This window comes from Takifugu flavidus, chromosome 2, assembly GCF_003711565.1.
Source record: "Takifugu flavidus isolate HTHZ2018 chromosome 2, ASM371156v2, whole genome shotgun sequence".
Classification (NCBI taxonomy): Eukaryota; Metazoa; Chordata; class Actinopteri; order Tetraodontiformes; family Tetraodontidae; genus Takifugu; species Takifugu flavidus.
Window position 1 is genome coordinate 13622838 of NC_079521.1, and position 16328 is coordinate 13639165.

Sequence of the window (16328 nt, forward strand, 5' to 3'; positions counted from 1 at the left end):
AAAACTCTCAAAAGCTCACTTAGGATAAGAATTATAATAGATTTTCTATATGAGCACATTTATGAATATGCATAATCATTTCTGATATGTGAATATTTAGGGGATTATTATATTATGAGATATATATATGAATAGAAATTCATGTCAATATCAATTTCTCTCTTTAAATATGTAGATATCTAAAAGGTGTGCCAAGGCTGATTTTAATTACCTTTAGGGTCCTTGGAAAAGACCTGTGTCTGTCGGAAACCTTGCACTCAGCTATACAGTAGACTGTACTTAGGGTGTGTGTCAAAGAGTGAAATGTTTACTTCACAAGTGAAAAAGGAAGAGTGGACTGGTTCATCTTTGACCCCAGCATTGTCTCATGGTGGCGCTGCCTCTGTACACACTGGATATTTTAAGACTCTCTCCCCAACAATGATGACAGCACTTCTTCCTAACTGGCTCCTGGGAGTTCAGACCCCAACACACCTCACTTTCACAAACCAGAGGCGTGTGTGTGTGTGTGTGTGTGTGTGTGTGTGTGTGTGTGTGTGTGTGTGTGTGTGTGTGTGTGAGCAAACAGTCACATCACTTAAAATCCACTGGATCCACGCTCGTCTGAGGCTTCCATTGTTTCTTCAGTAAATCACTTTTGCAATATTCACATACGAGGTGAGCCGCGATTATTTCATTCGATCCAGATACAGGATGTTTCCAGGCCCGTGCAGTTGAGAGGAAGAGGTTCATGTGAGTGTGACTAGTGTGGGGGGGGGGTGGGGGTGGGCTAGACTTTCCTCTCCAGCCTACAGAAGCACAAAGGACAATCTAACGCTTCCTCTGGGGTCGTTGCCAAGACTGCCAACTTGGCAACCGTTCCACTTCAGAGATCTCTCTCTCTTTCCAAAATATGAGCCCAAAATCCTCGAAAAGTCCCCAAACTGGCGCTCTTGAGTCTTTCTGTCTTATAATTAACAGGTTATCGCCACTTACCGTCATCAGCCCCCCGACGAGGTCATTCGTATGGGGGTCTTCATCCTTGGTGCCTAACTGCGGGGAGTAGAGCTCAGTGGTCCTCAGGATCTCCAGCACCCGATCCAAAGCCTCCGCTACAGGCATAGGACTGCTCTCCTGTGCTGCATTAATGATGTTGATGACCTGGACGAGAAAGGACGTGCGGATTGTTTAACACGGAATTATGAACAAATCCTTAGAAAAAAAACCAATACAGCTCAGGTAAAATCACTTAAAATTCATTTGTCTTTCCAAGTGAGCTTACTTTTGTGCTCAGAAGATTGAAGATATAAAGAAAGATATACACCTCATTGCAATCTACCTTTAAGGATGACTCTCATATCTTTGACTTGCTCTATAATCAAGTTACCGTATTAAATTCCGAACTGCCTAATTTAAAGGACATGTGATTATAAAAATGTGACTTCATTTATTTGGATTTTTGAATAAAATGTCTCTTTCTTTCCTTCATTAACCTGTTTTTGCTGATCTGGGACTCTGAGTACAAGCTAGTTGTTAATGCGTGTCTGCAGATGGGTTAAGCTGCAAATGATCCCTCCTCGGAGTCAATAAAGTTGTTTCTGTTGAGTTGAAACACCTTGAATAAATCAGTACAATGTTGGAGGGGGGGGGGGGCTTCAGGTTCTGATTTATTCACTTTCTCCCAAAGGGTTTCTCATATGTGCGTCTTGTGAAGGATGAAAGTGCAGGGAGGTAGCGAGCTTAGCTGAGCCACGATAGCACTGAGCTTAACCTCAGTTTGACGTATGTGGAATGATTTTAATTTGAGACAGACCCCAGCCCCTCCTGTTTCCACTCTCTTGCTAAGTTAACCTACTGTTGGCTTCAGTTTACAGCCAACAGACTATCAAGGCGGCACTGTAGAACTTCATATCAAGCCCTCCGTCCGCTCATTCTAAACTAAGACGTTGTTGAACTGGACTAGAATAAATAACACAAGTGCATAATATGAACACTGTGTTAGAAAAACAAGGCTGGATAAGTAAAAGTCATATGTACTTCAAAATGTGTGCTTAGCTCTGTCTAACACGCATGAAGACAACAGTCCTATCAGAGCTTTATTCTTAAGAGGACGTGCCTTCAGGGGATGATTGCACAGTCAAATGATACAACAGAGGAACCACAGTATGCCATGTGACCCATCTCGGGGGAACTTGTGTGTTTCCAGCTAAGCAGGCTGCCACTTTCTTGTGCATGAAATGAAACAATCCTAACATGTCCTGTGTATCCACAAGCCTCTCTCACACATCATATGTTCCCATGGCAGTTTTGGCAGAGTCATAAATCAAACGTTTATTCTTGACATAAAAGGGTTTATTACAAAAGTGCTGTGATATGACAGAACTTTAAGAGCATATGATAATGAGTCTGGGGAACCCACCTTGGTAATGGGAGCCTCTATGGTCATCGAGTGGATTCGGGCCATCGATGAGTGCCTTCGCTGCGAGCTTCCTGGAAGGGCAGAAGCAATGCAAAGGAAAAATAATCTCAAGTTTGAACAACAGCAAAAATGTATCTGGTTCTCTAATCAATGTCCAATCAACACAAAGACACTCTACAAGGTTTTATAAACCAACAGAAGCATCTTCGCCCTCACCGTCACTCCCCCGAGACGTGGACCTGACGTCGAGAGAGCCTTTCCTCCGGTCTTTGTGCTTACTCGAGTGGATGTCTGGGGACCAGAAAGCACCTTGTGTTAGATAATTTAAGTTCAAGGAAAATCTCACATCTCACAAGTAATATTACTGAAGAGGAAAAAGTATGGATCGCACTAAAACACAATATTCTACTAAATATGGGAAAAAAAATTAACACTGCCACAGAGAAGCATTTCATATTTCTTACACATACATAAAGAGAATATCTTAAGGCAGGAGGGGCGCCATTTCTAGGCATGATTAACACTAATACATGTGCGATTTGTTGAAAAACGTTATACACCGTAAAGGCAAGTTTGCGTCAAGTGACGGAGGCTTCCCTGCCTTTAGAAACAGACTCTTCCCCTTAAAGATGCCTTCAGGTTTGAATACACGAACACCAACATCCAGATAAAATAAAATAAAACAAATGGAGATATTTTTTCAGGCCAGGGAAGGAAAGAAAAGGCCTGTGCTGACTCACCGCTGTTGGATGGTTGAAAGATTACAGGCATAGTTAATCTTATGAGCCCCTATGCTTCAGAGGGCGCGGGTGTATTTTGTAAGATTTACTGCAAAATATACCCCATTGGACAATCCTGCAAAGCTTCAGGAACAAAAGTCAAGATTTCAAAGTCACTTCATCTCATTTGTTGAGAGGACACGAGCGCAGGTGAGACACGATGCCTGTTTTTACATTTTTTTTATTTTATTTTTGGCTGTCAGGCATTCGGCCCGTTTTGAAATCACTTGCAGATGTGATTTGACTTTACAGTCGATACCACCATAAAGCAGAGAACAAGGGTCCACTTCAGACAAAATAAAACGCACGGGCAACCCTTTCAAGGCTAACAAAAGACAGAACTGGTTTCACTGGAGGGATGTTTGAGCTAGATAAACCAGGACTGGAAAACGTTGGGTCATGATTAAGGAACACAATGATTTACTGGTGTGGTGCAATGGTTTCCAAACGCCGTGAGTTTTCACTGTTCAGATTCCTGCGACTATCAAGAACTTATTGTTATTACCATCTTGGAAATATTTGGCTCTTGCAAATAATCAGCAAGGACTGAGTATCTTTCATTCCTCACTGGAACTTAATGTTAACCTTGTGACAGATCACAAGTGAAGCAATAACAGCTTGTCTCACGAATGCCGATGATGCCGTAGAAAAGGACCCCTGCTCGAATCCACAAGACTTCACGGCCTTTAAGAAAAATCCCCTGGAATGTTTGCGCAAGGATAATATGAGGATGGCTCTTACCTGTCTGAGACTCTGCTTGGACGCGTTCACTGGTTTTATCGCTCTGCAGGGACACAGAGGAGAAACCCGTTACGACCCAACCAGAAACCTCTTTTCAGTCATTAAAAAATGAAGGAAAACTGGGATCAAGCATCACCTTATTATTATCATTTAAAGGCCATTTGAGAGACACATAGTGTCTGATTTTTCTGTGGAGGAAAAAAAGAGGCAACATTAGAGGGGATGAGGTGGGGCAATCATGTTTCACTACACTTCCTGTGATGGTCACCGACGCTTCAGGCCTCGTGGTCACTCACCCTCCCTGTCCAATCACAGGTGTGATTTTCACATTTTGCTGAACGCTATCTCCATTCTTCTTTTTGGCGTAATAAATCCCCTGCCACTCCTGCAATTTAACCATCCAAACAAAGAGATGCAAACAACAGAAATTTTTATTGGAAATAAAATTAAGAAAGTGCGACCGAACGGCTGCTGCATGGTGGCGTTTGTGGTTCCGGTTGAGCTACTTTACTTCTGAGGGTCTGGAGGGGGGCACTCCTGGGGAGCAGCATGCTTTGTTCCATGTGCCCCCACCTACAGACTGCTGTGGTAGTTAAAAAAGGCCTTTCCTGCTGTTAGTCCGTCTGTGTCTGACCTTCGCTCTCTGTGTAGTAAGATTACAGCACAGCCGTCAAGCACTGTCCTTATGTACATGAAACAGAACGGTTCCACGCGGCAGATTCACAGCACGCATGGACGCACATGCGCGCATGGATGCACACACAGGAAGGCAGGAGCAGTGATCTACAGTACCGACGCAGCCAATTCAAGAGAAATAGGGCCAGAATTTGAAGTCTATCTGCAAGACGAGCACTTGCGTAAATCCGTAACAGAGGTGGTAGCTTGTCCAAAAAGTGTAAAAGATGCTGTAATTTCATGAAATCATTTTACCTTTCCTTTCCGAATGCAGGAGTTTATTGTTTCAAGGAGATCAGGCTTATTCTTCTCACTTTTAGGCACTTCTATTATTTCCTTCCCTATTAGCTCCCCTTGTTGGTAGCCCATGATGGACTCATAGGCTGGGTTCACATACTGTAAAGTAAAATGTACCATTAGCAACTTTCACCCCCAACAAATATAACATTCACATCTGTCACTGCCTGGAAATAATAATTATTTAAAAAACAAACAAACATTTGTCTCGTGAAAAACATAAAGCGAGGGAACACGACAGCGCACTGGGCTGAACAAAAAGATCTATTCAGAGGGATCGGGACCGCATCCACTGCAGAGCAGATCTGGGATCACAAGACTTTGAGCAGATGCTAAAAACAGAAGAGAATGACAGAAAGAGAAGAACTAAAGAAAGTCGAGGGCATTGACGTTTTTTCGAGACGACTGCTCACCTGAATTATTTGATCTTCAGACGTGATCTCTATGCCCTCTTGGCTTTGTTCTAAGGCTGTGAAAATAGCATTTCCAGCCCTTGCAGCAAGACAGCAGCAACAGAACCATTGTTAACATTAGTGTGAAGATGAACATTTGAATCTTCAGCTTTCTATATAGGTTGTGCCGGACTGACCATGTAAGTGTGAGGTGAAATACTCACCTTAGCTTGAACTGTGATTGCACCTCACCGTGCTCCAGCTGTAGCAATTCATTATAGCAGGCCATCATGTTGGCATTCTCCACATATCTCTGAAGGTCAAACAACACACAACCTATATGTTAAAAAAGCACTAAGCCCTACATACAGGCAGCAGAAGGATAAAATCATACACGCCGTTTCTCACCCGATTAAAGCCGGCATTGATCAAGGGCATCACAGAGGCCTCCTCTCTGTCTGGCCTTAAGAAAGAGAGCACATTAGCAGCAAAAAAGTCATGTTTTTTTTAATTAAATCCTGATCGTCTGCAGTTTCTCTGTAATTATTTTAATGTCTCTAATTACTGAACAGCCTAATAAGGGCAAGAAAAGAAGAAAACGAGCTTCACCTACCTTTTCACAACAGCGACGATCACAGTGTTTTCTGAGAAGTTGACCGCTCTAATTGACCTGAATGTAAACAGAGGGGGGCTTTTTAGCCGGCAAGCAGGCTGGTAGAAAAGCATGTGGCATCAAATCAATGTATTTTTCACTTTTTCACGCTCCAAATCTCACAGTTCAGGCAGAACCCAGTGGTGGAGCTCTGTGAGAGGGACTAGGCCTCCTAAAGAATGCAGTGTACAGGGCCACTCATCCGCCTGTGGTTTTCCCCTGCCAGTGGCCATAAAGGCCCTTTAGTTCCCCATTGCAGCCTGTGCGTGAACACTGAACATATGGATTGGCCAAAATGAATGGAGTTTTCGTACATGCTGGGCAGGGCAAATGAATATTTCTAAATGTGTTTTTTGTTTAGACAGGGGCTAAAGATAGCGAGCTGTATGGCCAGACACCACTCATTTTTCATGCACATGTCTCTGCTCTGTAGCATACAGGGCTAGCTGGGCCAAAGTGAGCTGGCTCTATGCCCCTATGGAGTCATAGATTTTTGTCAAGCACGCGCAAAGATGCACAGCTGAGAAGTTTTCACAAACAAGGTTATGGACCCCAGACCACACGTTAGCATTTAACAATATTTAACATTACTAAGGGACCACCGTTATACCACCGTTTGATTTCACAGTTTTACCATTGAAATAAACCACACTTGAATTTGACCGTAACTGTAACACAGCTATTAAAAAAAGCAAGCAGAGGGTTTTAGAATCATCTAAGGCGGCCATTTTAATATTACAAAATTGACAAAATTAACGTTTAGATACAAATTATCCACATAGTGTTTCTGCACATTCCAATAAAGTTCCACATTGCATATTTTGACATTCCACAGACATGGAAAATGATGCCTTTGCTGACACAACATTGTGGTTGGTCATTACCTTTAAGAGCAAAAAACTTACTCTGGTTAGTGAGCTGAATATGGATTAACCACTCAGGTAAACCTGATGAAACCATGCCTAAAGCCATTTAAGCCATTGGGGTTATATATTAAATAAATAAATGGCTGGAATCCAGCTTAAAAGCTCCTTTTTAGAGTGGGACGGAAGTACTTATGTCTACAACAGACAGTAGTCAGACATGTCTAACTACTGCTGCTACACTGATTTCTTTAAATATATTTTCTTAAGCCCTGATAATAAAAGCTGCGTGTCGTGGCTCTCCTGTGGTTACACAAACTCCAGGTGAAACATCAACTAGGTCCAAATGTTTCAAGAACTAACTCTAAAAGTGGGACAATTGCATTCAGCATCACTGTAAAACACTGATTACAAAAGAGCCGCCTTACCGGCATAGTGCTTCAGCGTCAAAGTGTCTGGAATGTCTGTGGTCTATGATGACAAGGTCATGATGCTTCTCCAAGAAGCACTCAAGGGCTGACTCAGGTGTTCGTGCCATGTTGCACCTAAAGTTGGCCTTCTCACACGCCCAGCAGAAGCCATTACTCTGACTGTCCTCTTTGGCAAAAACTAAAAGTACCTGTAAAAAGAAAACAATCAAGAAATGAATAGCTTAGTAAGCAAATGTAAGCAATTAAATAATTTACGACTGCACCGGATGGCAGAAAGCTTAATTTATCCATCACAATAACATGGAAATTAAAGCAGTTTGAGCGCCCAGAGGACTGCAGACTAATGGGCTTTTTGCTGCATCCGTACATGAAGAGCGCCGCGCTGTCGACACTTCACTGATGTCTCCATGCTCGTTTGCACCCGTCTTTTTAATCAGCCACTGCTGCAGAGTGGACAGTGAACCCGGGCCTTCAGCCCCTGATTGATCAGGCTCCCCTTGTACTGTACTTGAGTGCGTCAGAGATTTTATTGTCCCCTGCTATGATCTATGACACAATTAGTCGAGGTGGCCTTGACTGGCTGCAGCCCCTCCCGCCCCTCTTCCAGGGCTGAGGCAGAGTGCTGCCACTGAGAGCACATTCTCTCTCTCTCCATTTATCTATCCATCTCCAGAATTTTTTCTTTATAACCTCGTACTTGGGGTAAATACTGGACCTGAAATTGGCCCGCATCCAGGATCAGAGTCATGAGTCACACTTTCAAACACACGTCACCGCTGTCTGTTGCCGTGGGTCGGAACCAATGTAAAGAAGGGAAAGTTTGTTCACCGGTCTTCAGTTTGCATCACATATGAGAAATTGAATTAGGGCATAAAGGCACGATTTTCCTGTTCCACACGCAATGAGGGGAGAGGGCCTCAGCTGTTTTGACAGTTGCCCTTTTGACTCATTCTAAAGACTAGCTAAACGCAGCTTCGGGGCCAGGAGCAGAGAACTGTGACCAGTGAGAAAGGTACAGCTAATACAAACCATACCGCGCATACGGCTGCTCTTGCTAATAAGTGTCTTGGTCATAAATACATCACCACAGTGTCCTGGAGCTATGTTTGGTACGCACATGGAATTAGATCAGAATTCCACATTGGGATGTTGGTAGAAAAGTCAACATTCCAGCAGAGGTGGGGGGATGGGGGGTAATGGGGGGTGGGGGTAGTATGGATGTAGATAAGGTCTTTTGCATGCCTGTTCTCAGACTGATTCGCTTCTCTCAGTGCTAACACACCCCATTACAAAAGAAATAAACAAACAGAGCTCATCTGAGAGTCAAGCCAAGCTGAAACACTTCAAAAGTGAGGATTCAACAGGCTGAGAATGCAGCAAAAAGGACGACAAGAGATGGGGGTGGAGTAGGGGGCTGGGGGTGGGGGGGATCATTTTGGCAGGATCTCATCGTTCTGTCTAGAAAACATCATTGTTGCAAACGAAGAGCGGCCCGGCCAGATCCTGTGAGCTACGAGAATGAGGAGGAGTTGAGAGCAGGAGGGCATGACAGGATCAGCTGTGAGTGACAAAAACAGGAAGGGGATATCTCTCTAGCTGGTTTTCCTACTGCGGTCACGTTTAAAAATGAATCATTTTGGAGGGATCCTGAGCGAAGCGGAAGCGTCGACTCTTCGCTTATGAGCTTGCCTCTCTAGTATATTCAATTAAAGAAAATTCATTCACAGAACCCACAGATCCAGTTTATAAGCTACTCATTAGTAGTGAGTCATTTCTTGTAGTATTTCTCAGCGTGAGACTGAGAATGTGTGAACTTTATAGCGGCTTCCACAAACTATACATAGTTGCCTGGACTTTACAGGCATGTCTTTTTCTTTTTTCAAAAACAGCCAATAGCTAACAATCGTTGACCTGATTAAATTGCATAACAATCACTACATGTGATAAGTAGGTGAATTGTTTGTTTTAAAGCAAAGCAATCTCTTGTTTTTCCTTATAAAAGTCGGTTGAATCTGTAAAGTAAGACAAAGTCCATCTGAGCCCCTTTGTAAAGGCAAATGTCTTCTTCATCCAAACCTCAAAATTCACCAGATTTCTTCTCGAATACCAACATTTTCTGACAACCTGTTGCTTTTAGCAGCAAAACATGCTAAAGGAACAACCCTGCATAAACGAACCATTCAGTATGACAGAGTCCTATTTGTAGAGAAAAAAGGCCCATGGATTCTCTGCACTGCACTGTTCATTTTGGTATGTTCTCAGTTATAAATGTTTGGCTGTGTTGCCACGACAACCCGTGCCTCATTCACAACGTGCCCATTTCAATATTCTGTTCTCTTCTGGTTTTTATGTTGCGAATACAAAGCCTGGTGCATTCAACCACAAAGCATCGGTTTCACTGTACCTGAAGTGGGTCTTTGAATAACTTCATTGGTCCAAATTGCACCTCTGTTGATGTAGTCTGCAAAAGAGGAAAACACAGATTTAAAGAAACATCATTTCATTTGGATTTTTTTCCACATTTGGACAAAACAAAAATAACATTTAACATGGTTTAAAACAAATATATTGCAGTCCCCTTACTTAGAATGGAATCTATACTAATATAGGTATATTAAAAACCTATATGAGATTATCAACTGCCCCCCCAAAACACTGAAAATGTAATAAAAGGGAAAAGTAACTTTATGGCACATCCAAACGCTTCAGTGTGTTACATGCCTGCTGTTGCACCTGCCTGCTGTTATAAGCCACAGTAATAACTTGACATGTAGTGATTTGTCTTGACAGTGAAAATACATGGCTATGCCGTGCCTTCAACTTATAACCAAAATAAAGCACGTAGAAATTCTGGATAGCAATTCTGTTCAGTAAAATAAGAGTGCAGGTCAGGCTGATCAACTCTGAATGGCTATAACACATGCAGCCTCCTCCATTCATCTTACAGAAGGAAAGTCCTGATTGCATTTATACTCCACGAGTTTGGAATTTCGGGGTTTCACTTTAAGAAAAGTGAAATCTGACAGGATCATTTCATCATTAATATGTCAACTAAACAAAAAAACACTTTCACCTCCTGATTTGCAGCCACAAAAAAGCAATTTTCAACCCATGATTCTCTCCCCATATTAAAACTTACTCTTTTCTGTCTGCAAATAATTTAGCTTCCTTCCTGCTAAATGGAACCCAGCTTAGGGGTTAGTAACCATAGCAACCAGGCCCCTTGCGGACCACCATCCCTCTAGAATTCCTCCTCTCCGTAAACAATCTATACTTGTGAGGAGGAATACAGAGAGGAATTTTTCCAGCATGCCAGGCAGCAATAAATCACTTGCTGCTAAATTGTAAGCCTTTTGAAAGCTCCATGAAATAAACCAAGGGGGGAAGCTGATTAGCCTACGGTTGTAGCCAAATTGACGTCATCATGACACTAGGCCGTTTGTTGTAGCTGTCTCCAAACAGGCAGCATGACCAGGATGAATGCGAGCTGATGTGCCGATCATCTGATCTTTCACAGACACAAGGAACTAATCACATGATGGGCTCATGTGCGCTGCAGATACAAGATCCATGTGTTGAGCAATTACACCGTCAAACAAGAATACACACCAACAGATGCACATGCCACAGGCTTACGTGTTTCCAAAGGGCCTTAGACCAAACATGAACCATTATTTCTGTTGTCAGACATGATTTTAATTAGGCACACCCCAAGTATCAGAGGGAATGGTTCCATTCCGACTTCTATTAGTTCTGATTTACAATTTAAACCATTCATTTTCTTGCGGACGCAAAACAAAGCAAAAAAAAAACGGTCTTCCTCAGTTGATCCCAGCGTGGAAATGACACAGAAATACATCAGAGTCTGTAATTACTTGAGATCAGGGTCTCATGACGTCTGCAGTGTGACCACAGGGATAAGAGACCATCCATCTCCGTCTAGAGAAGCTTTTCTCCCCGACCAACACCAGCACAGTGCAACTGCGGCTGGGTATGTGTGACACCAGTGGCCAGAATGCCACATGCACATGCAGACACACAAAGCCAGAAGCAAGCCAGCGTCTTCAGGCGACATACGTTTCTCTCCCTTTCCCTCTCTCACACAGACACACACACACACACACACAGATGAATCACTCTGCTAAGCATTTGAATCCAGCAAACATTATGTTGGCACTGAACCAGTGGCAAACAAAGCACAGGAAGTGAGTGAGCATGTATGCCGTGCAGGCATGGAACACAGAGGTAGTGAGTATTGCTACGTAATCCACCTCCCGCCCTCTCGTCACTCTGCTGCTGCGCACTGACGGGCGCGATCTCTCCCTCTGCCACTGAACAGCTACTCGTACTTTATTAAAGAAGTAGGTTAATGCAACATAATCCAGTACTCATCATAGTTTAATTTGATACCTTTTCAATTAAATTAAGTAATAGTTCAGTCAGTAACGTTTATTGCTTGTGTAGTATGCACCCTCAGATGTGCCTGTATCTGCAGACAAGGCTTTCTTTCTTTCTTTCTCTCTCTTTCTTTCTTTCTTTGCATGTCCTTATTTTTTTTACTACTTGAGGATGCATCAACCTTTGGGAAGTGGGTGTGTTGTCACCCGGCTGTTACCAGTGTGCTGGGTGTAAGGGCTGCAGGTTGTGGACCGGGCTGTGCTCCAGCAGCCACAGTAAGACGGCCACGTGCTTCTTTTCCTGCTGGGCCTGATGAGGAGGGGCCAGGGCTAAACCACAACTGACAAACTTTGCTGGTTCTGCCTGTTCAACCGCCGAACCCCGCAGGCATTGCAAAATCTAAAAATTCAGCCATGTGGGGGGTCACATTACCCTTCGCAAAGTTCTAGGATAAAACAAGGATCAAGGAACTCTCAAATCATCTACATCCGTGCACATGGTGGTGGCAGGAAAATGTGCTTTGAATCTGGAATAAACATGCGACGGATCACGCAAAGGATGGATTTAAGATTGCAAAGCAGATACGCATGTGGAGCATTGTGGGAAAATGCAGCAATTGATGTTTTTTTTAGTCATCACTGACCACAAAAGCGGAAAACGAAGTTGGGCAATGGAGAGACGGAGCAAAAAGGAAGGCCGGAAGATGAAGCTGCCTCTGACAGCTTGCAGTGTTGCATATCATCGAGGCTCGGAAAGTGCTAAACAAGTGCTGATAAAATGCTGTCAACACTGGCTTTATCAAGCTGTGTGTTGTGACTGAATAAAAAACAAGGCGCTGATCCTTCTTGTGGCATGAATCTAGCCACTGCACATAAACAGAATGAATCTCTTACGTCAATTTATTTATTTATTTATCACTGCCACAAACTTGCACTTTGCATCATATTAGTATCAAACAATACACGTCTAAAAATAGACAGGCTAAAAAGATTCCAAAATGTCAGTTCCTGCTCAGTGACAAAAGATGCCAGAGGCCACACCCACAATTCCAGAGTGGCATTACGTGTGCAGGGAAGGAATACGGTAAATACTTTATGGTATTATGTTACACACCCAATGAAGTCGGTATTAGTCCTGTCAGGCTGCAGATTCAGGCTCGGCTAATCAGCGATGACCCACAGCACATCAGCTGACAGCTCAGCTCATTTAATTTCAGCCAACCATTGGGAAACTTCAACGTGGTGTTATTTTAGCTGCCCTAGCCAGCTCTCTAACTGTTTCCTCTGCAAGGCTTTTTGCAACCCTCTTCAACTCCAAGTTCCTCCTTCAGTGTATGACTTATGTTTGTATGATGCAATTTCTGTTATCATTGATGAATGTTCCTTTTCTTTGGGGTCTTGCTGCTCCTACTCCCGGTTTATCTGCGGATCGCTAAACAAAAGCCATTCTCTTGTTCTTTGGAAAACTGTCTGACATCATATTATTGCACCGTTTTCATGGGAGTTGAAGCTAAACCAAGAGCAGCCGAGGACTGGGCGTCCCCAACCGTCTCCAGTGGCATTCAGGACAGTCTGCCATTTTCCAAATACTCTCATTCACTACGTGCAATGTATTTACATGGCAGACTAGCCTGTGACCCTATATCCTGCTCCCAGTGTATCCGGCCCTATAGATCTCCTCCTGTACGCCGTCAGCCCACCGGCTTTTCTGTCTCATGCTCATAGGCGCACACACGCTGCACCACACACACTGGAAGAGTGGCTTTCCACTAAGTGGAAAACAGGAAATTGGATGACATTGTTCAGCGCGCCGACGTCAGCAGTGAGAGATAGAAAGAGTAAACAGCTTCCTCCACCCTAGAGCTGGGACCAGGATGCAGGGAGCCTTGGGATGGATTTCCTAATAGCGCTTATAAGGAAAACCTGCATGGCCACCATGTATGCCAACAATCTTTAGATCCCTTTGCTGTAGCACAGCTCTTGACAAATGCTCCATTAAAACGTCTCTGCCTGTGGATAAAATGAGTATTTCATGCAAAGCAAAGACCTCTGCAGGAACTTTACAGAGGATGAGGTTTTATTTTTTATTTTTTGAGGGAGTGAGGGAGTGAAGCGTGTTGTCTTGCCACTGGTGGCGTCTGGTCTGGTTTGGATTTATGTCCCCGTCGAAAAGTGTGAATTAAATGAAGATGAACGTGGAGATGAATCAATGTTCTTCATTAACGCCGATTAAGGGGAGCTGCCACGAGTGTAGACGCACACCATGTACCAGACAGACAGTCTGTGTCTCACACACGCTGAGCTCCCGTCATGTGTTAAATGGCACCTCGCGACACTTCGGCCTCGCCCCACGCCGGCCGTCCACGCTGCATGTGCGCTACCTCAAAGGGAATAATTCTCCTTCATGCGGGGCTACTTAAATTTGATCTGCGCTGAAGGAATCGATGACAATGGGGCCGTCAAATCTGTAACCAGGTTAAAGACGAATCAACAACTGACCCTGCAAACACCTCGACCAATTCACTTCCACTAATACTTCACACAGTGACAGCAGCCGACAAGTCCTAACCTCACCAGTGTTGGCTGCATTTGTTGAGCACATGCAATAACACCCTTTCTGTGGCACACATGAACAAAAAGTGCTCAAAAAGTGCTGAAAACCAACTCAACTAGCTTACTAATAATGGCGCTTTGTATGTTTGCATGCAAAGGTCAGTCAATTACTCATAATAGATAAGCTTCATGTGGCTCTTCTTATAGCACCATAGCTCTGATTTCCATCAGCTGTTCACTACACTGGTCAGGGGGATATTTTTAGTTCACTATATGGGGTACAATAACACTCACCAGTCATTTCAATGACACAAAATGGGCAAGGCAAGATGGCGTGAATCATAAAGCAAATAGTAATCCAGAAAACACCTTTGTAGTAGAGAAAGTAGCTAAAAATGACAGAGATGAAAGGGAAAACGACTGCAGTTCAGTCATTTTGATGGTCATTCTGTGTTTTGCTTTAATGCTGTAGGCAAAATGAAGTAATCAGAGTGAAGAAAAAATAACCATAGTCCAACAGCCCCCCACCCCTCCCAACTAAAGAAAAACTCCACAGCCGTCCTGTGTGTTAATGTGATTGTAGCCCATCCATTTAGAAAAATAACTGCATCGGTGTGTATTCTGGCTCCAAACACATCTCATCCAAACACAGAGTCAGCCAGGCAGAAGACTTCAGTTGACTCACTGGCATAGCTGAGGGAAACTAGGCCACTGGTGATCAGTTTGTCCCAGTGTGTCCTCTCGTTCTCTGTATTTCTGTCTCGCTCTCTCTTTCTTTCTTTCTTTCTTTCATTCCCTCTCTCTTTCTGTCTGGTGGAATGCTGACAGGGAAGACCAACCTGCCAGAACAAAAACATCCTGTAAAGAATATGCTCTCACACAGACATCCGTGCATAAAAGTCCATCGAGGCAGATATTTGCTTGGATATTCACATCAACTGGGATGTTTTTCAACTTTTCAACCAAATTTGATGAGAATTCTTCACCATAGCTGAGTATACATTTTACATGAACTCATCTATATTATATCTTCTTTTTATGTACATTATATAACACCTGCTTTTTTCCTATAAATTTTCTATCGGCATCTGTAATTTTCTGCTTAGGTTTGACTGCGAAATGTTTCATCATCTGTTGAACTTTTTTACGCAATATACATGGAATTGGTGCCGAGAAGTTGTTGCATCCTTTAGAGTTAATCGGAGTAAATAACGTTTAATACAATAACGTTTGTCAAAGAGCGTCCATTTGTAGGTCGATATTAACAATGATGATCAAAATGGACAGAAACTGATGAATGGATCAGCCAATCTTCGAGCTTTAAGATGGTTCGCAAAGGGTTTTATGAAGAGAAAGGGGTCAGATTTCATAAAGGATAGGTGATGGAGGCAAATGCCACAAGCTGGGGTGAACCGTGATGAGGCCACAGTGGGATGTTGATGCTGTGCATGACGACAGAACTGACGCGAATCTGTGGTGGAACACAGAGCTAATCGTTTTGAAGATCCAGAAGGTCATGACGTAGAGGGAAGGGCACTATTTCCATGGTGACAATCAGATGTGCCTCCTGCTGTGCTTCTGTTGGAACAAGATACTGCATCCCCACTTTTTGCACACCACTGGAACTAATCAGATGTTCCAGAATTTCTTGCATCGGCAAAATGTTAGAAAACATCACTGACCGGCCGGGTATTTGGCCCCTTCTGGCAAAATATGCATTATAACAGAGAGGCCACGGTACGATACAGCCTGCACGCGGTCCGGGTGGCGAAGAAATATTCTCTCCCGAGCTACGGTTTGTGTGGTCGGATGCCAAGTTGCTTCAGAGCGAGCTGGGAAATGTAAAATATCTTACAGTGGAGTTGTTTATTACACAAGGTTTAAGGATTACAGATTTTATTCAAACAGTGAGCTTGAAATCTCATTTATCAATGGTCCACGTGTCCAGTTTCTTGGGAGCATGATGTACAGCAGTGAACTTCCTGAATATTCCTGAAGTCCAAAGTCTTTATCTTTTATATCACCAACATGCAAACAGTGACATCACGTCCCATTCCGACAGGTCATGGGTCCATTCTGTGGCATGCTTTTCCTCTGTAAAGTCTTTTAATTTAGGATAGGAAAATGCAGCATAAAGCAAACTCCACATG

The 16328-nt window shown here is 43.3% G+C and overlaps 1 protein-coding gene across 2 annotated transcripts in view; it reads right to left on the bottom strand.

Moving 5' to 3' along the window:
• Nucleotides 1-16328, bottom strand: part of pde8a (phosphodiesterase 8A) — a 33784-nt gene that overhangs the window by 6016 nt on the left and 11440 nt on the right. For both annotated transcript variants that reach the window (XM_057018945.1, XM_057018954.1), the window contains exons 2-14: nt 9633-9689; nt 7226-7416; nt 5896-5952; nt 5691-5745; nt 5507-5595; nt 5304-5382; nt 4849-4989; nt 4215-4303; nt 4055-4106; nt 3919-3961; nt 2615-2689; nt 2399-2469; nt 976-1140 (exon numbers count right to left, since the gene is read on the bottom strand). In XM_057018945.1, coding sequence (XP_056874925.1) covers nt 976-1140; nt 2399-2469; nt 2615-2689; nt 3919-3961; nt 4055-4106; nt 4215-4303; nt 4849-4989; nt 5304-5382; nt 5507-5595; nt 5691-5745; nt 5896-5952; nt 7226-7416; nt 9633-9689 — 1164 coding nt within the window. The remainder of the gene's footprint in view (nt 1-975; nt 1141-2398; nt 2470-2614; nt 2690-3918; nt 3962-4054; nt 4107-4214; nt 4304-4848; nt 4990-5303; nt 5383-5506; nt 5596-5690; nt 5746-5895; nt 5953-7225; nt 7417-9632; nt 9690-16328) is intronic.